The 21,438-nt window shown below is 38.0% G+C and overlaps 1 protein-coding gene and 1 long non-coding RNA gene across 2 annotated transcripts; both read right to left on the reverse strand.

The window, feature by feature from the left end:
* Positions 1 to 5,558: 5,558 nt before the first annotated feature.
* On the reverse strand, positions 5,559 to 6,725 carry LOC112709570 (F-box/kelch-repeat protein At3g23880-like). The gene has a single exon (XM_025761456.2). The coding sequence runs from the start codon at positions 6,723 to 6,725 to the stop codon at positions 5,559 to 5,561; it is 1,167 nt and encodes a 388-aa protein (XP_025617241.2).
* A 1,831-nt stretch (positions 6,726 to 8,556) lies between these two features.
* Positions 8,557 to 10,175, reverse strand: LOC112713103 (uncharacterized). Its single transcript, XR_003158091.3, has 3 exons — positions 9,820 to 10,175; positions 9,568 to 9,644; positions 8,557 to 8,826 (listed from the first exon to the last, which is right to left on the reverse strand). It is a non-coding gene; the product is annotated as an uncharacterized lncRNA (long non-coding RNA).
* Positions 10,176 to 21,438: the final 11,263 nt, after the last annotated feature.

The raw sequence follows: 21,438 nt of genomic DNA on the forward strand, positions 1-21,438 counted from the left end.
CAATTTAGCTACCTCCTCCTTCAACTCCCTCTCATGACCCTGGTAAGCAAGAAGCCTCCCCTCCAACTCCTCAACCTTCGAGGTTACCCCCAAAGAGCTGAGGGGAGTCTTCTCAAAGATATCCAAAAGCTTGCCACAAACACCCGCCGCCTGAAAACTCTCCTCAGCCAGAATGGTGAGGTGGTTTCGAATAGAAACATCATCCATGCTTATATGAGGATAGATGTTCTTTCGGACGAATGCAAGAGCATCCGCCTTAACCCCACCATCAAAAGAAGAGTCAGACTCTAAAGTCTTACGCTTCTTCTTCTATAGCTCAGAAAGAAGTCGGGCAGAAGGAAGTGGTCGGGACAAGCTGGAAGAAGAAATCACAATGGGCTGAGAGGGAGTCCCCACGTTTTGAGGAGGATGAGGAGGAGGAGGAGGGGAGACGATTGCCCTGGCACCACCGGCCCTGGCCCGAGATTTTGCCTTAGCCTCCTGAACCCTCTGGTAAGATTCCTGAGCATTCTTCCTTGCCATATCTACAAAAGGAAATAAATTAGCAAAATTTACAAGTCGGCAAAAACTCAAAGAAACAAGTCGGAAATAGGAAATGCATTTACTACCTAGTTGCAACCAAACAAAGGTCGGCGTCCCCTGAAGGAATTTCCTAGTATCCAAGTATGGGGCCCTCCCCCACGCTTCTCGGAAAAACCCCACAATGGCCGCCTCCACCTCGTCCAGGTCATCTAGACCATACTTTTCACAAGGGGAGGCCTCCAGCCAATAAAGGGGAAAGCGAGGGGAAGAATGCTCATCCAGGAAAAAGGGGTGGTGACCCTCTACAGCTTGCACTTTGAAAAAATAATTTTTGAAGTCATGGAAGGATTCATCAAAAAGAGTGAAAATCCTCCGACCTTGTATGGCTCGGAAGGATACCCATTGTTGTTTGTTGTTTAGCCCACTAAAGGGCTTAGTCATATGGAAAAGAAAGAAGAAAATCCTCAAAGAAGTCGGAAAGTCTAAAGCGTGACTAACAAACTGATAAATCTTCAGAAAACCCCAAGAATTGGGGTGAAGTTGAGTAGGGGCAACTCGACAGTGGTGCAAAACAGATACTTCAAAATCCGAGAAAGGAAGGAAAACACCCAAGCGGGTGATCATACATTCATACATAAAGAAAAAATGAGGGGCCGCCTCATTGACTCTCCCAAAACAAACCCGGTCTTCCGGACCCGGGGTTATCAACTCATATTTTGGCTCGTCCTCCTCCGAAGTACAAAGCCTGTGATGAGTACGAAGATGAGTGATAAACTCAGCGTCGACCAAGGGTTCCTCCCCAAGGACCGCGACATCAATCCATTGAGAAAGAACATCTACAGAAGCCAATTTTTCTTTATATAAAAGGTAACAGAAACCTACAAAAAGAAAAAAGAAAAAGAAAATCAAAAAACACGGTCCCTAAAGAGAGGGGATGTGAAGCCAAAATCTACAGACCAACCTATCCACCCACAAAACAAAAGCATGCAAACATAAGGCATGACGTGAAAGAAGTAAAACTAACCTTCGTTCGAAAAGTGAAGGTTGGAAAAAGCAGAAATCTTCGAGCACCAAAATGCAGCACGAGCAAGGAAAGAAGAAGTTTGAAAGATTGCAGAAACGGAAAAATGAAAGAGAGGGAAAGTATTTATAAACATGCTAAGGGGCATAATGGTGAAAGCGGAGCAGTCATTAATGAGATTGCACCGTTACCAAAGCCCTAAAATCCCTGAATACTTCCCCAACGGACACGACGCTTGAATTGACGTAACTGTCAGAAACAAAAGGTCGCGAAAATCACGTCGGTTTATAAGACCCATGTTTCCTCCAAATAAGTCGACTACGAACCCGAGTTAAATACTTGAACCCAAGCTCTAAGAGACTTTGGGCTCAAGTAGGGGCACTGTTCATACCCTGGCCCAATGTCAAAGGCCCAGGTCCAAATAAAAGGCCTAATCTGTAGGATTAAGCCTAGCTAAGTACCGACTTTCATGTAAGAAGTCGGTATCAACCACGACTTGCTCTAAAGAAGTCGGACATGAGATTAGCTGGCAGATAAACACTCAATTCAAATGAGTAACCGCCCCTAAAATCTCTCTAACCGCTTCATAAAGCCATATCTTAACCTCCCTAAGATAATGGGACGGTTAACACCCTAAAGATACGGCACTACTCCAACGGTGGTTATTGGCTCACCACTATAAATACACTGACACCCCTCAGGTATCTCTAAGCCCAATACTCTCTAGACCTGCTCACACTCTTGCTAACTTAGGCATCGGAGTGTCTTTGCAGGTACCACCCCCCATTCATTCGCTCACACAAGTCGGAAGGAGGCTCCAGTGTGCGATCCAGCTCGGAGACTACCAACCGCAGGTGACTGGGCCAACGAACGTCATCTATCCTACTAATCTCCGGTTACCCACAGTAACAAATATATATTAAAAATAAATTAAACCATATATATTTATATACAAATATATTAGTATATGATCTTAAAAGCTGATTTTAATGGGTAATTTTATGTTATTCTTGCAAAAAGGTAAATACTAAATCGGTATCCGAAAGATTCTAACGCTGATAAAATAGTACCTGATTTTTGTTATTGACAAAATAGTCCCTGAAAAATTTTAAAATTTGACAAAATCATCCCTACATAAAAAGATGATGTCACAGTGAACGAAAAATGCTCGAAAAAGAGCTCCGACAACGTTAAAACCACCACCAATCCCTCCTCCAACTCCTACTCATTCTTCTTCTCCTTCTCCGGTGCCGGGAGCCAGGCAGGACACATGCGACGGCGACGCAAGAGAGTACAACCCACTGTGGCGTAATGGAGGAGAGCGACATGTTTTCTCATGGCCGCCGCTGCTTTACTTTTTAATCTATGTTCTCCTCTTACATCAATTGCCGCGCCACCTCCACCACCACCAACTATATTTCCAAACCCTCTTCTTTCCCTCTTTTCCACAACAAAACCCTCTCTAAACCCACTGCCACTACCACAACACGTGCCGCTGGCTTCGACAACCACAACTCTCCAATTTCCAAGCCATAACAGCACCAACACTTGTCTCTCTTCTCCTTTTTCGATGACGACAAAAAATCACGTGAAGTATGTGGTATCGCTGGAATCTACGAAGACCCCAAAGCCTCCGCCTCTGCTACCTCGCACCCCACACTCTCCAGCATCGTGGTTAAGAAGGTGCCGGCTCGACCAGCTCTTCGGCCCTTTATTCGTGTGCAATCTTCCTCCTCGGCCCTGAAAAGAAGAAGAAGAATGGGTTGGTGGTAGGAAGGAGGAGGGTTGGTGGTCCTTTTTAATGTCGCCGGAGCTCTCTGCCACCTTCGGAGCTCTCTTCCAACGGTCACATTAGTATTTTTCGTTCACTGTGACGTCATCTTTTTATGTTAGGGGTGATTTTGTCAAATTTTAAAATCTTTCGAGGATTATTTTGTCAATAATAAAAGTTATGTACCATTTTGTCAACGACAAAATCTTTCGAGTACCGATTTGGTATTTATCTCTTCTTGCAAAAGTCTAAAAAAAGAAGTTAGTTTTTGGAAAAGTTAATGTCATCTTGATTTGCTAGGTTGTGTTTGTTTTTGAGAACATGACAAGACAAAACACTAAGAAAAAGACATAAATGACTGAAACACAAAATTTTGTATTCTTATATTCTGTTTAGTGATAGATTAGAACAAATTATGAAAATTTAATTTATTCTTATTTTTTTTATTAAAAAAATTTGAGAAAAAAATATAATAATAAAAAATAAAAATTATGAAAAATTAACAAGAATAATAAAAAAAATAAAAAATAAGTTGTATTTTTTATTAATGTCTCTGTGTCTTTCCTATTAGAATGAATAAAAAATACACTAATTCGATTATTATTACTAACCTGTAAATGTAAATTGTTGAATTGTTGAATATACTTTCTTACTTGCTTAGGAGATCATTTTCTTTTTTCTAGGTGAAGCTAAATGTGAATAATATTGCACATTATAGGTTGGTTAGCCCAGATACTTTGGCATATTTACTTTGGTTCAAGATTTTGTAGGGTTGGTAATAGACTAATAGCATATGAGGTGTTCCTAAATTGAATATTATAAAGGATGGAAAATTTTTTTAATTTATTATCAATTTGTGCATACTTTCTACCTTATTCTCTATCCTCTTATCATGTTTTAGTGTCTTCTATTATTTAATTTAATTATAGATTGAAACTTTATCCTCTTATAATTTTTTTTATAGAATTATGCTCTTAGACAGGCTATATTATGTGAATCAGAGTATTAGATGGTAAAAGGTGAATATAAATATAAATTAAGTATGACAGATAAAAAAAGACGGAAATAAATGAACGGCCACACACGTATAGAAAAAATAAAAAACGAAGATATAAGAGAGAAATTTGGCATAATATCTATTATAAGTAAGATGGTAAGATTTTATCGGTTATTTAGATATGTGAAAAGAAAATTAGCAAAATACTCCGTTAAGAGGATAAATAAAATGAAAAGTGACGGACGACAAATAATAAAAAAAACTTAAAAAAACAATCTACGTATTAATAATATGGCTGAGACATAATACAACATAATAAGACACAATGTTTGTTGTTGTAGATTAATTTATGATACCATTTGCTTTCATTATAGAGTGGTGCCAAGTAATGAAATTTGAAATCATTGCAAATAACTTCTTGATCTCTTTTTGAATATAATTATAATAAATTTGGGCTATGACGTGTTTCCCTTTTTATAAAACTTATTTCAAATTAAGGAAAATGTTTAATTAATTTGAATTTGTTGTTTTCGAATAAGAATTGGAAGCAATAACATAAAGCACAACGTCCACCTGAACAATAAAATTGTAAGGTAGCATTTCCATAAATATAAATGCAATTAGGATATTTCCAAGCAGCTTGATGCTATATACTATATAGATGTTCTGAGGACAAAAATGCCCTTTAAGGGCTCCAAAATAGACAAATTTAACAGCAAATAGAAAACAGAATTGAAGAGTGGATCAAAGTGATTAAAGGTTTAAAATCTAATAAGTGCATCTGTTGAAGAATGTTTAAAAACCTTAGTCAGTGGCTGATATTATCTTTGATGTTCTAGTAGATTGTCACCTATGTTGTATATATAACTATAAATATATTCAAGTCATACCATTATTTTAAATGTTAATGAGAGCTTCTCTTGCTGAATATATTTACTTGAAAGTTTTCCTTGTGCTCACCAATTTTTGAAACACAAAACAGAGTTCTCATGTTGAAGCTACATCCTATATTTAGTTTGTACTTTATGGCTGGAAATTTTATGGAAGTGGTGGCAAAAAGAGTAAGTGCCTGCATACCTAGGACATTGCTTAGTGTTTTCCAACATTATGCATTAGATTATGCAGTAATGATAGAGATAGCCATTGGGGATAATCATAGGGACAAAAAGTAGAGTCACCAAGTTGAGGTAAACAATAAAATAAAACAGAAAGTCATTAAGCAATAAACATGGACTGACTTGATTTAATCAGTAGTGAAAACTTGGAAGACCTAAATGGGAGGGCGAAACCAAGCTTTCATGGTAAACATAGCAGTCCTGATGATCTGCCTTGTAAACATTTCGTTGCCATGCTCGGCCATCATCTGCTTTAATAATAACTAAATTGAAAGATACATTATGATAGGGACTAAAGAAAACAGCCAGAACGTCATCATTTTCCGTCATGTACATGGCTTTAAATGGATAAAACCTTCGATCTAATTGATGCGACTTACTAAAGATGGTGATGAACTTAGTCCAAGACTCTTGAACTCCATAATCCTCCATCACCCAGAAAATCCAACGACCATACTTTTCCTTCAAACAAACACAAAGCCTGTCCCTCAACGCACCCACGGCAGGAACATAACGCTCCTCACTATTATCCATATCAGGCAGAGACAATGGGCAAAAATTCTCGTTGGCTAAGTCAAAGGAAAGGATCACCCATTCGAGAAAGTTGCTACGAGCCTGAGCTGCCCAATTTAGAGTGCCATACACAAACGTCCCTATCGCCTGCTTGGGGTCGTAAGATGGGGGATCTTGCACGATGGTTGTCCGAGAATTCGAACCGAAAGTGTGAATTTTGTGGCCATATAGAAACTTGTAATTATGATGCACACGATCATAGCCAAAACCATACATGTCACCCGGTTGCGACGCAATTTCCAACCAATCGGATGCTGATCTGGTACAGGGATTCCACAATCTGATGGATTGCCGCAGGTAACCGGTCATCCAGCGGAGGCAGATCAAGCCATTGCAGGAACCCAAGATATCCAGACCAACATCCATCTCGAAGAACCCAGCTTCGTTAAGAGGGGAGGATGGGTTCGAAAATCGGATTTTGCGATCATCTGAAAAGCTATATATCAGTCGTGGGCGGGTCATGCGTGGATCTGCTCTTGACCAGTGAAGGTGGTCTCTGGCGAATTCGGGGTTGGAGATGAGTGCATTCCATGATTTGCACACAATCTTCAATTTCACAAGGGTACTCGCCGGAACCCTCACCAGGATCTCCTCGATCACCTCGCTCGGAAGGATGGGTGGCGCCTTCGTTGGAGAGAGGGGTTTCGGCCGCTTGTCAGTGGTTCCGAGAAGGTTTCCCCGCATTGTAACATTAACAGTAGTTAATATGGTGTTTGGATTTGGCATTTTTATACCTGTAACTTTGGACTCGGTCGAACATATTTTCATACAACCATAAGTAAGTGTCTCCCTAAATCTCTCACCCACTTTTAGAAGGGAGATCTCAACAGTCCTAAGATAAATGGACAGTTATCTATCACCAGAAGTGAAACTACTCTAATGGTAGTTTTTTCATCACCTATAAATATCTTACACTCAGGTACCTTTAAGTTCCAATACATCAAAAATCTGTTTAATCCCTTACTGACTTAGGAATTGGAGTGTCTTGCAGGTACCACCCCCCACCTTTTCAAACACACAACTCGAACGGCGGCTGATAAACCACTATTTTACGGTTTATATTGTGTTTAATTGAGTGGTTTTTATCAAATTCTTACACACTTATTCATATGATTTGCATGATTTTACAATTCTTTCCTAGTTTAGTTCTATGGTTGAAAATTTGCTTCCTAGAAATCTTTTAATTACGTATTTTAATTCTCTTTTATACCATTCGATGCCGTGATCCATGTGTTAAGTGTTTCAGGCTTCATAGGGCAGGAATGACTTAGAGAATGGAGAGGAAGCTTGCAAAAAGGAAAGGAGCACAAGAAATAAAGGTGACAACCAGCAAACAGCGACGCGCACGCATGGCTAACGCGTGCGCGCGATTTGGACAAAATCATAGCGACGCATACGCGTGGAGAGGAAAATCGTCAAACGACGTGTACGCGTGACCGACGCGTACGCGTGACATGCGCGATCTGCAGACGCTGGGGGCAAGTTCGGGCTGCGTTTTGACCCAGTTTTCGGCCCAAAAACACAAAATAAAGCTAGGAAACATGCAGAGACTTAATTCATACTGATCATTCACTCATAATTCATAATTTTAGGATTATATGTAGTTTTTAGAGAGAGAGGTTCTCTCATCTCTCTTAGGTTTTAGGATTAGGATTTCTTTGTCATTAGGATTGTTTCTTCATACCAGGTTCAATATTCCTTTATTTTGACTTCTCTTCTACTTTTAGATACTTTAATGCTTTTATTTATTAATGACTTATGTTGCCAAATTGGCTTATGACCTTTTCCATGTTACATTTGATATCTTTATTAATTCAATTTGAGGTATTTCATATTTATGATTTTAATTTAGCTTTTTACACTCTTAGCTTTGGTTGAGTAATTAGTAACACTTGAGTTATCAAACTCAGCTATTGATTGAAATTGGAATTCTTTGCTGATTAATTTGTACTCCAATAACTATAGTCTTTCCATAGGAATTGATTAGGACTTGAGGATCAAATTAATTAGTCCGCTTGACTTTTCCTTATTTAGTAAAGGCTAACTAAAGTGGGAGCAGAGTCCAATTCTCATCACACCTGATAAGGATAACTAGGATATGACTTCAATTTCTCATACCTTGCCAAGAGCTTTATTAGTTATTAATTTAATTTCTTGCAATTTACTTTTCTTGTTCAACCTATTTTAAAACCCCAAAAAGATACTTTTTCCATAACCAATAATAAGAACACCTCCCTGCAATTCCTTGAGAAGACGACCCGAGATTTGAATATTTTGGTTATCAATTTTATTGGGTTTTGTTACTTGTGACAACCAAGCTTTTGTACGAAAGGGATTCTGTCATGGCCCGAATCCAGCCATAACTGGCGCTCAAGGGACAAGTCCCTCAGTAAGCCAAACGACCAAATTTTTCAGAAAAACGGACAGAACCTCCTCTGTTTCTAGGACCTTACCAACATAAGTATTAACTCCCTATATCAAAAATAAACATCCATTTCCAAAGACAACAACATATTCCAACCATATCCACAACCAAATATATCCAAAATATGCATCATATATATATCAAGTTGATAACTAGAGTATATAGTTAAATCCATAAGTCTTACATAACCAAATCATAATTACTACCTAAACAGTTCAAGATTCAAAATAACATAACCCACACGAGGATCCTGCCTGTGACATATGGAGCATTGACATAATCTAAATTTTGAGTAAAGGTTCCATTACATAATACTTAGCCCTTGGAAAGAAGAAGGGCTCACCAAAATGACTAAGATCTACTGAGGGGCAGGTGGAATGGAACCTGGAATGACTCCTGTATCTGAAAAACATGGGAATATAATAGGGTGAGTTTTGCAACTCAGTGAGCAAACATTATATCTATAACCCACACGAGACAATACAAGTTTTACCATGAAAATTATACTTCTTTTCAGAGATGAGGAATCCATATTAAGTAACTATGCAAATAAATAGATAAATAAGTAAGCAGAATGAACTGAAATGGGAGTTCTCATTCCAGAAGTCAAATCAAATCGGATATTACACAGCTAGGGCGGCTCCACCTCTAAGGGTAGCCCTTTCCTCTAGTGTGCCCGTACGGTATAACAGATCCAACGTGTGGCCTACACGTTAGGCTAGCAACGCCCCTGCTAGCTGAAGTCTGAGCCAGATGCATCTAGGTTAACGTCATAAACGCCGTTAACTACGGTTTTCTAGTCAGAGTCTCCCAAACCAATCCAAACCAAATCACTTATAAAAATCTCTAGTGCTTATAACATACTACTAAATTCTATAACAAATCAATATATATAGGATTGCATACTAAAATTTAATTAAAATTTAAATAAGGTCAAATAAGAAAACATTTATACTTTACAAAATATATAAATATCATCTCGTGTGTATTTTTATAAAATTGTAAGTTTCACAAATCAATATTTATTTTCAAAAATTCAGAAATCACAATAATAAAATATTTTCAAACTCTAAAATTAATGATTCAACATAGATATTGATAATAATATATTTAAAAACAATTATAGATATAATATCCACTCACAACTTGATTCCAAAGAACCGGAAGCAACTCTGAGCGCGTCAACGAGCTACCAAATGATGTCCAATAATTCTACAACTCTAGAAATATGACAATAATGATATTTGTGAGCTACTAATATTGTCAATTAACATAATCTTACTCACCTTGACAAAAGCCCCAAATTTTCTAACCCTAATTCGGATTTATACATACCCATAAATATATAGATGACAAAAATTGGGAATATGGCTAATTATTGAGTCAAAGAGTTACCTTGAAGCCTCAATAATAATTGGAACTCAAGGATTGAATGGTTCCTTCACTCATTAAGTTGAAATCACATGATTTGGAGGTTTTGAGAAAATAAGATTTTGAATAAACAGAGGTAGAGTAGAGAAGAAAAGAAAGCAAGATGATAAAGGTGAGTTTGATGATATAGGGTGGTTGATGCAAGGAGAAGAGATGAGGAATTGTAGTTGAGAAAGGAAGAGAAGAGAGGATTTTTAGTGTTGTTGTTAGGAAGAAATAAAAAGAAGAAATGAAAGAAAGAAGGGGAGTGTCGAAGGAGGGGGGCACGGAGAAGAGAAAAGAAATGTTTAAGTGGGGGCATGTGCCCCCCACGTGCTCTCCCCCCCTTTTTTTTTTCTTGTCGGTTACTACAGATTCCTTGCCAGTTTAAAAGCTATACTTGCAATGAAGATTTATTTTGTCAAAATTCTAGACCACGCAGAAATTCAGTTCGTCAAAAATGGCGCCGTTGCCGGGAAATTGCAAACGTGTGCCTTGTTATTGGTTATTGTAAATACTTTTTTTGTTTGTTTTCTTCGCTTTGATCTAAAAATTCTAAATTTGGTGTCATTTTATTATTTTTTTCTCTTTCCTCATTAAATTCAAAAAATATCTTTTCTCTTTATTTTAACTGAATTTTTTGAAAATTACATAAAAAAAAATTCAGAATTTTATTTTAAAATTTTTATCTTATCTTATCTTAGTTTTAAATTTCAAAATCCAATTTTTTTTCAATAATAATATCTTTTTCAAAATCTTATCTTATCTTATTTCAAAATCAAAATTTCAAATTTCAATATTTAAATTCTAAAATTCAAAATTAAAATTTTAAAATTTAAATTTAAAATTTTTAAAATCAAACCTTTTCAAATTTTTATCTTATATTGTTGTTAGTATTTCTAGTTTTAAGAGTTATTTTCATTAATTTTTATTATTTTTATTTTCTTTAGCTACCATGAACTCTCACAACTTTGGCTATGAGTTTGGTTACAATTATGTTGCAGGGAGAGGAGATTACAATGAGAACATGTATCAAGGATGGGACAACCAAAGATGGAAGGAGCCACAAGGATTTGATCAACCATCTTAGCAACAACCTCCACCAACATACTATAACCAAGAGCCCTTCCAAAAGGCATACCAAGATGACGGCTATGGTAAGCACTCTTTTGATTATCAACAACCACCACCATATGCCTATGAACCTCCTCCTCAACATAGCTTTGAACCACCATACTTACAAGCCCCTTACCACCAAACACCCCCATATGACCCTAATTCTTATCCACCACACCAACCACCATATGAGCCACACCCAGAACCACCACCTCAATATTCACCATCTCCATATCCTTATCAAGAAGAACCACCTCCGTATTATGAGCCCTCTCTCCCAACAAATGAACCCTCTTATCCACCCCAACCTCCATTGGATAACAACACACGCATCTCTAACATTATTGGTCTCACCTCTACACTCCAAAATCTTATATCCCGCATGAACCAATCCTCTACCTCTAATATTCAACCCTCAAGCTCTAGTGCACTTTCTTTTCAACTACATAATGATCTTTCCATCCCATCACCACCCTCTATGGAAGATCACCCACATCCATCAATCCAAAAGCAATATTATCCCAGTTATGCTATTGACATAGAACAAGAGAGTAGGGATCATCTTCGCGAGTTTATAGAAGAGCTTAAGGGAATGGAGCTAGAAATCACCTTGCCAAAGATGTTGGAGACCTCTCCCCCAAAGTCATCACCATCCATTCCTTCATTCAAGTGGGTAAATCTCTCATCTCTAAGCTTAATTAGCTCACTTGAATATGCTTTACTTGAGACAGATGGTCAGCTTAGAGCTCTTTGTGACATTAAGAGTAAGAGGAAGATGGTTAGTGGTTGGAGTTGTCAAGCAAGGTTCAACATGGTTGTGTGCTCAAAGTTTAAACACAAAGGTTGGTGTAAAGCTCAATTGAATGGGTCTAGGATGTTATTTGGTGACTTCAGTGAGAATTCAGACTGCTTGCCACCCGGATGGAACAATATTGCTCAACAAGAAGACGGGTGCAAAAGCAAGGTTTGGGACCCCAGAATTCATTCCAACAATCAACACTCTTGGGGCCTTGTCACTTGCTTCAACTTGCTTGAAGGCTTTCTGCGCCTAGTTTGGGATCCTGAAGGCCACTGGAATTACAAACATTGGTGGCGATTCAAGGATCAGTACAAGCACAAGCCACCATGACAAGGAGTTCACCAAATGTCCAACTTAAGGACTTTAACTAAAAGTGCTAGGTGGGAGACAACCCACCATGGTATAATCGTTCTTTCTCAGTCTTAGTTTTACTTTATTTTGTTTTCTTCTCAGTTTTATTTTATCTTGTTTTTATTAGTGTTCATTCATCATGTCAGCATCTGCATTTTGCATTCTGCATACTGCATATTAAAAAAAGGGGTTCGACGCGCAAGCATCTACGACGCGCACGCGTCATGTGTCTATGCGCCCTTGAACAGAGAGTTGCGTGAGAGACGCGCAGGAGTGGTGCGTGCCGCACAAACCATGCCAAGTGTTTGTGTACCTCACGCGTACGCATCTCCTGCGAAAAATTCAAACCACGCGTACGCGCCATTGACACGCACGCGTGACTATGTAAAATCGGCGTAAATGATGTTTGGCTAGAAAGTTGTGTTGGTGTGGGGCTGGAACTGTGCTAGGAGCACAAGCCCCATCACGTGTACACGTCCCTGACACGTGCGCGTCGCTTTTCCACAATGGCCATCCACGCGTACGCGTTCCCGACGCGTACGCGTTCCACACGCGTACGCGTTCCCGACGCGTACGCGTCACTTGAACTTTATGCGATCCACGCATACGCGTGCTGCACGTATACATGTCGCATGCGACGCATGATTGAACCATCTCAGCGCCTGATTATCTTTCCCCCAATCCTAATTCTTTTTCATTCCTACTTCTTTCATTCTTCTTTCTTTCTTTTCTTCTCCCCCTCTACTCTTTTATCCTTTTAATTTGCTGCATTTATTTATGGTTTCATTATTTTGGTTTCTTTTCTTCTTTCTTTTTCATGCATTCTTATATTGGTGTTAGAATTCTATTTTGGTCATACCTTACTATACTTGAGCTTGTGGATTTTTTAAGGAGTGATTTGACAATTGCACTTAATTTTGGCACTCATATACATTTGGATTATATTATTTTCATTCCTATTTTCACATTGCACAACAAGTGTTTGTGAAAAAGCTCCTATGACATTTTGAATCATATTTTGTTTTACTCTTCTATTTTCATGCCTCTTTTTCACAATACTTGGATGCCACATGTATTTGGAATTATCATTCACGATTGTCATCATTACACATGCTCTTTAATTTGGCACATCTGATACTTGATGCTTGAGCTATACTTCTCATGCCTATTCCTTGTATGCTTTTACCTCTTGCATCTATTTTATTATGAATTGCCTTTTCGCTCTTAAATGATGTCTTACATACATGTTGTAGCTACCATGTATTTAAGCTATTATCCTCTCTTTGGCATTCATTATCACTTGGAATCTCTTCCTCTCGGTTCTTTCGTTCTCTATATTTAATATTCTTCCTTTTCTTTCTTCTTTAGACATGGGTACCCAGAAAAGAAAAGAGAAGGCCACTGACAAGACACTGACACGGAAAGGAACCAAGAGACCTCCAGCTAAGGCACCCCCACCTACAAGCGTTAGTTAGAGAAACCCGTCCACTTGCACATCTTAGCATGCACCGAGGACGGTGCAATCTTTAAGTGTGGGGAGGTCGATACTGATCTCCATGAGTTAGTTATTTTCTTCTCAACACTAATCTTTAATTGCATGTTTGTTTGATTTTATGCATATTCTACTTGGTTAAAGTAATAAATTTCTTTTTAAGACCCTATTTTTGAAATTTTCACTAATTTAAATCAAAACTTTTGTGTTAAAACTTGTTTGAAGACTGTAAATTGGAACATGGTTTAGAGCTAAAGAACACACAATCTGTGAGATTTGAGCATAATTACATGGTTACATTATTTAACCATAATATTTTATTCTTGTGTGTTTCCTTCTCTATGATTGCAATCTTTGATTTGTTCCATTCTATATGTCCATTGTTTAGTATATTTATATGCTTGCATATGATTGAGGCCATTACTTGTTTTAGTTCACTTCTCCCAAATAAGCCTACCCTTTTATGTCACCCTTGTTAACCACTTTGAGCCTTTTAATCCCATTTATTCTATATTTTACCACATCACTAGTCTTAAGTGAAAAAACAATTAATTACCCCAATTGAATATTTGGTTAGCTTAAGATAGAGATTGTGAATCAACTAAGTGTGGGAAAACTGTAGGAACATGGGTTAATAAGGGAATGTATCATGTTTCTAATTTATTTTAATATTGGGAATTTGGGAACCTACTCATGTAAAACAAAAAAAAAATAATTAAAAATCCATCTGCATTGATAAGTTATATTTCAAAAAAAAAGTAAATGAATAACGGGATAAAATTACCCCAATGTTATGCTTTAATAAAGATCAATGCACATGTGATAAAAGTAAAGAAATATAAAAAATTTGGTACATGAGTATGGGAATTATACAAAAGTGGGAATTATGGGTAGTTGGGTGTGATTTTTAGAAATACATAGATTGTGTATGTTTGGTGAAATCTTAGGTTAGTCAAAGATTCATATTATAGCTCACTTGGCCATACATGTATCCTTACCTTTACCTCAGCCCCATTACAACCCTGAAAAGACCTCATGATGTTTGCATTGGTATACTAAATATTTGTTGATTGGTTAGATGAAGAACAAGATTGAGAAAGCATGACTAGGGAAGAGTAAAGTGATTGACCCTAGACACTTGAGAGTTAGAGTGATATACACTACCAGTAAGGGTTCAGTGCTTAATTCTATGTTCTCTGCTTTCATGAGCTATCTTCTTACAAGTTTACTTGCTTTTTATTGTACAATTTGAATTAGTGGAATTTGGTTTGTATTTGTCTTGAAGAACTTGTTTGCTTTTAACCAAGTAACATCTTAGCATGTAGTTGCATTCACATTCATAGGTTTCATTGCATAAGTCTTGCTTTTTTCCTACTCATTTATTTTATCTCCTTAAGCTAAGCATGAGGATATGCTAATGTTTAAGTGTGAGGAGGTTGATAAACCACTATTTTATGGTTTATATTATGTTTAATTGAGTGGTTTTTATCAAATTCTTGCCCACTTATTCATATGATTTGCATGATTTTACAATTCCTTCCTAGTTTAGTTCTATGGTTGAAAACTTGCTTCCTAGAGATCTTTTAATTACCTATTTTAATTCACCTTTATACCATTCGATGTCGTGATCTGTGTGTTAAGTGTTTCAGGCTTCATAGGACAGGAATGACTTAGAGAATGGAGAGAAGATTGTAAAAAGGAAAGGAGCACAAGAAATAAAGGAGACAACCAGCGAACAGCGACGCGCACACATGGCTGACGCGTGTGCGTGATTTGGACAAAATCATAGCGATGCGTACGTGTGTTTGACGCGTACACGTGGATTGGAGTTCGCACAAACGACGCGAGCGCGTGCCTGACGCACACGCGTGGAGAGGAAAATCGTCGAACGACGCGTACGCGTGACCGACGCGTATGCGTGACATGCGCGATCTGCAGAAAATTCAAGAAACGTTGGGGGCAAGTTCGGGCCGCATTTTGACCCAGTTTTCGGCCCAGAAACACAGAATAAAGCCAGGGAACATGCAGATACTCAATTCATACTGATTATTTACTCATAATTCATAATTTTAGGATTAGATGTAGTTTTTAGAGAGAGAGAGATTCTCTCCTCTCTTTTAGGTTTTAGGATTAGGATTTCTTTTAGTCATTAGGATTGTTTCTTCATACCAGGTTCAATATTCCTTTATTTTGACTTCTCTTCTACTTTTAGATACTTTAATGCTTTTATTTATTAATGACTTATGTTACCAAATTGGCTTATAAACTTTTCCATATTACATTTGATATCTTTATTAATTCAATTTGAGGTATTTTATATTTATAATTTTAATTTAGCTTTTTACACTCTTAGCTTTGGTTGAGTAATTAGTAACACTTGAGTTATCAAACTCAGCTGTTGATTGAAATTGGAATTCTTTGCTGATTAATTTGTACTCCAATAACTCTAGTCTTTTCGTAGGAATTGATTAGGACTTGAGGATCAAATTAATTAGTCCGCTTGACTTTTCTTTATTTAGTAAGGGCTAACTAAAGTGGGAGCAGAGTCCAATTCTCATCACACATGATAAGGATAACTAGGATAGGACTTCAATTTCTCATACCTTGCCAAGAGCTTTATTAGTTATTAATTTAATTTCTTGTAATTTACTTTTCTTGTTCAACCTATTTTAAAACCCCAAAAAGATACATTTTCCATAACCAATAATAAGAACACCTCCCTGCAATTCTTTTAGAAGACGACCCGAGGTTTGAATATTTTGGTATCAATTTTATTGGGTTTTGTTACTTGTGACAACCAAGCTTTTGTACGAAAGGGATTCCTTGCCGGTTTTGAAGCTATACTTGCAACGAGGATTTATTTTGTCAAAATTCTAGACCGCACAGGAATTCAGTTCGTCAGTGGCTCTCTGACACGGGACAAGTCAGAGACCACTCCCTCGAGCATTTGGGCCTTGCCTCCAAGCCCAAACATTATCCGGTTTCAGGTAACCCTCGGAACATTGGCGCTGTTGTCGGGGACCTGAGAAATAGCACTCCATGGCAAATGATCAGTATGAAGACGGACATATGATGATTGGATTTTTGACGGTTTAGAATTTCACTAATGAAATCTCGTTGTAAAGTATAGTTTCTAAACCAAACAATAATCCTTTCATACAAAAAGTTGTTTGTCACTAGTACAAACCCCTAAAATTTATAAACCGAAGTATTCAAACCTCGGGTCGTCCTCCCTAGGAATTACAATAAAGTGTCTTGTTATTGGTTGTGAGTTATTTTGGGGTTTTGGATAAGAAGCATGAAAAGTAAATGGCAATGAAAATAAACTAACAACTATAAAAGGCTCTTGGCAAGGTATGAAAATTAGAAGTCCTATCCTAGTTATCCTTCTCAATTGTGATGAGAATTGTTCATTACTACCACTTAGTTAACCTCTAACCATGAAGGAGAGTCAAGTGGATGAATCAATTTGATTCCTCAAGTCCTAATCAACTCCTAAAGGAAAGACTAGCTTTAGAGGCATTCAAATCAATTAGCAACTTCTAATTATCAATCAACAAAGGAATTAGATAACTCAAGAGTCACTAACTACTCTACTTAGGCCAAGAGGAACAAAACCTACACTAAAACCCAACCAAACATTTCATCAAACACTTGGAAGGCATAAAAGAAAAGCATAGTAAATTGATAATAAGAATAGAATCTAACAACAATTATTGCAAAGAATTAATCAACAACAATCAAGGACATCACAATTATCATGAATTACCTCAAATTGCATTATTGAAAGAAAACAAAGGGCAACAATCTATCCAAAACAAAATGAAGAATTACAATTATCAAAGCACATAACTAGAAAGAGGAAGAGGAGAGGATTAAGAATTGATAAAGGAAAATTGAATCAAAGCATGAATTAAATCTAGATCTAAGAAGAGATTAACCTAAACCTAATCCTAATTCTAGAGAGAAGTGAGAGCTTCTCTCTCTAAACTAATCCTAATTATGCTATATGATTCCCTGAATTCAACCACATGCCTTCCCCTCAATCCTTGACCCTTTTATTCCTTTCTCCTAGCAATTGGCGCCAAAAATGGGTTCAGAAACCCTCTCAAATTGCCAGGCACGTGTTGCATTAATGAGGTCATGTGCGGTCACTGACGCGTGCGCGCACGATACGCGTGCGCGTCCCTGGTCGATTCTGCAATGTGCGCGCGAGCGCCTTGTGCGCGTGCGCGTGCATGGCCTAGATCAATTCTTTGGCTTTTTGTGCTTCTCTCCATCTGCATGCTTTCTTCCTTGCTTCTTTGATCCATGCCTAGCCTATTTCAATCCTGGAATTACTAGCAAACACATCAAGGTATCTTATGGAATCAAGGGGAAATTAGAATTCATCAAAATACGGCTTAAAAAGCATGTTTTTACACTTAAGCACAAATATGGGAGAGATAACAAAACCATGCTAATTCATAGGCTAAATGTGGCAAAAGGTTATCAAAATACTCTAAATTCAATACAAAATAAACCGTCAAATTGGGGTTTGTCAACCTACAGCGTCTGAATAAGAACAAGAATACCAAGACAGGGTAAACAACGACCAAGCTTTAGTCATATCTCCCCCCAAGAATGAAGGGACCTTATGGTGAAGGCCACTCCAATGACCAACACCAAAGGAGAATCCCATCCGAGGTTCGTCTCCCCGAAAGGGAATAACAACCTCATAGTGCCAACCTCATAGGATTGCTACATGGACACCATGGTCGACTTAAACAACTGGAGCAGGAATTAGAGTGACAGCAAAAAACGGAGAGAAGCTTAAGGAAGGAGATCAAACAGCAAAGGGAGCTAGAGGAGAGGCTCTCAAAGATAAAATCCGACCTTTGAAATAAGGATTCCCGCACAGCTCAGGAAGATACCCCATTGGGGGGAGAAGATCCTTTCACCGAAGATATCATGAGGACTAAAGTTTCTAGAAACTTTAAAACTCCCGACATGAACCTATACGATGGGACAACCGACCTGAAGCACCACCTCAGCAATTTCAAAAGTCGGATGTACTTGGCTGACACCTCGGATGCTACTCGCTACAAGGCTTTCCCGACAACCTTGAAAAAAACAGCCATGAAGTGGTTTGACTGCCTGCCCCTAGGTTGGTTACGAGTTTCGACGACCTAGTGCATAAATTCCTTACACGATTTTCAATTAAAAAAAGATAATGTCAAGCATGCACCCAGCCTACTCGGAGTCAAACAAGAGGTCAGAAAATCCCCTGAGAGACTACATGGAAAGATTCAACAAAGCATGCTTGGAAATCCAAGACCTGTCTACTGAGGCGGTAATAATGGGGCTGGTCAATGGTCTCTGAGAAAGACCCTTCTCCCAATTTATCTCAAAAAGGCACCCGACTTCTTTGAACAATGTACAAGAGCAAGCTGAAAAGTACATCAATATAGAAGAAAATGCCAAGTTACGAGAATCGAGTTGGTGACTTGGGCATCCGCATCAGCTAAAGAAAAAAGAGAGGGATCCCAAGAAGAAAGAAGAAGTCAGACCCGAGAAACCTAGAAGGTACCACAATTATACTCCGTTACGAGTTTCTTTCGTGGACATTTACAGAGAAATCCGTCACACCGAAAAGATCCCTCCCCCATGTTCGATAAAAAAAGGGTGGAAGCTGTAATGAGTATTGTGAGTACCACAAGCTGTACGAACATTCAACAAATGATTGTTATGACCTAAAAAATATGATAGAAAAGCTGGCCAGGGAATGTCGGTTGGACAAATATCTCATGGAAAGATCGGACAATCACAGAAAAAGAAAAAGAGACGACAAAGAAGTCGACCGATGAGGTCCGCTCCCACAGACTCCAGAATGACACGTTCACATGATATCGGGAGGATTCACTGGATTCTTCTGGCCGACCTTGCCAAAGGACGCCACCGACTTCGTTAAAAAGTGTGAACCATGTCAAATGCATGCCAATTTCCATGTCACTCCCCCTGAAAAACTCATTAGTATAACCTCTCTATGACATTTTGCAAAATGGGGATTAGACCTACTTGGACCTTTTCCGAAAGCGCCTGGACAGGTCAAATACCTCATCGTGGAAATAGACTACTTCACTAAATGGATAGAGATAGAGCCATTAGGTACTATCACAGCACAAAGAAATAAAAAATTTATGTACAGAAATATAATTACTCGGTTCGGGGTTTCACACTCTATCACTACAGATAATGGTACTCAGTTTACTGACTCTACATTCAGAAACTTGGTATCCAGCATAAAGATAAAATATCAATTCACATCAGTAAAACATCCCCAAGCTAATGGACAAGCAGAAGTATCCCATAAAGTCATATTAGTTGGACTAAAGAAAAGGTTGCAAGAAGCAAAAGGGACTTGGGTAGAAGAACTCCCACAAGTGCTATGGGCTTATAGAACAATACCTCACTTCACGACTGGAGAAACACCCTTCCGACTTGCATATGGAACAGAAGTCATGATCCTAGTAGATATTAATGAGCAAAGTCCAAAGGTGAGATTTTATGATGAAGTCAGAAATATTCAACCCCAAAAAGAAGAACTGAAACTACTCCCATAAGCCCGCGAACAAGCACAAATAAGACAAGCAGCGTTAAAGCAAAGGATGACAACTAGATACAATCACAAATTCATTCGAAGAAGCTTCACCACAAGCGACTTAGTCCTGATATGAAATGACATCGGAATAAATAAGTTGGGCGAAGGGAAACTTGCTGCGAATTAGAAGGGACCTTTCAAGGTAATGGAAGTCTTGGGGAAAAGTTACTACAATGTGTCCGACTTGAACGGAGTCGAGCTCCCAAGGTCATGTCATGCTTGCAATTTAAAAAAAAAATATATTATAGCTAGAAGCGAACCTCGCTCCCTGATGTACTCTTTTTTCGACTTCAAGGTTTTTTCCCAAAAATGATTTTTCGAAAAGGGGTTTTAACGAGACATCAAAGTGAGGACTAGGGGCAAGAATTTTACTCCCTTAGTAGCAAAAGAATCTTTGTAAGTTACATTTCATTAATGATAATATTTTTTCTTTTAAATTTCATTTTTTACGATACGAACCGGCTTAAGCTAAAAAAATGCGAAAATCTGTTGCCCGACCTATATGGTCGGCAAGATAAAGCGACGAGGTATAAGTCGGTGTAAAGAGGTTATAAATGACGATCATAACAACTCGGGACTAACATGGCCAATAACTTATAAGTCGGAGAGCCCCTGGGCAGAACAAAATGCATCACAAAAATAACCTAAGTTATGAAAACGATTCAATAACAAAGCAAGTTGAACGTTTGTGCTAAATAATGGAAGAACTTATTCCTTCAAGTCCTAAAGATTTAGGATACTTCATGAAGGCTTGCATCAAAGCCTCATAAACAGTTCAAGTAACAGATAAATCAATTTATGTTATGAAAACAAGCTTACTAGAATCCTAAGAATAAAGCATAAAATGCTAAAAGGCTTCATGAAAAGCCTCATCAATAGTCACCAAAATAAGCTCGACAGTAGTTGAAAGATCTTTTTAAAATATCTACAAGCAAGAAGATAGTTGAAGACCCTATCATAAAGGATCAACATTTATAGTTTGTTAAAAATCCTTTCCGAAGGATCAGAGACAGAAATAAACAAACAAAAAATATTCAAAATATACATAAAGTGTTCATAAAAAAGGTCCCACAAGCCGGGCCTTAGCAGAAACATTAAATAGGACCAAGGAGAGGATTTGGGTCATCAGCCGGAGAGGAGATCAGATCGGCAGTAGAAGTTGGAGGGATTAGAAGAACCTTTTCGGAGGGAACAACCTCGGGCTGA

This window comes from Arachis hypogaea, chromosome 9 (assembly GCF_003086295.3).
Source record: "Arachis hypogaea cultivar Tifrunner chromosome 9, arahy.Tifrunner.gnm2.J5K5, whole genome shotgun sequence".
Lineage (NCBI taxonomy): Eukaryota > Viridiplantae > Streptophyta > Magnoliopsida > Fabales > Fabaceae > Arachis > Arachis hypogaea.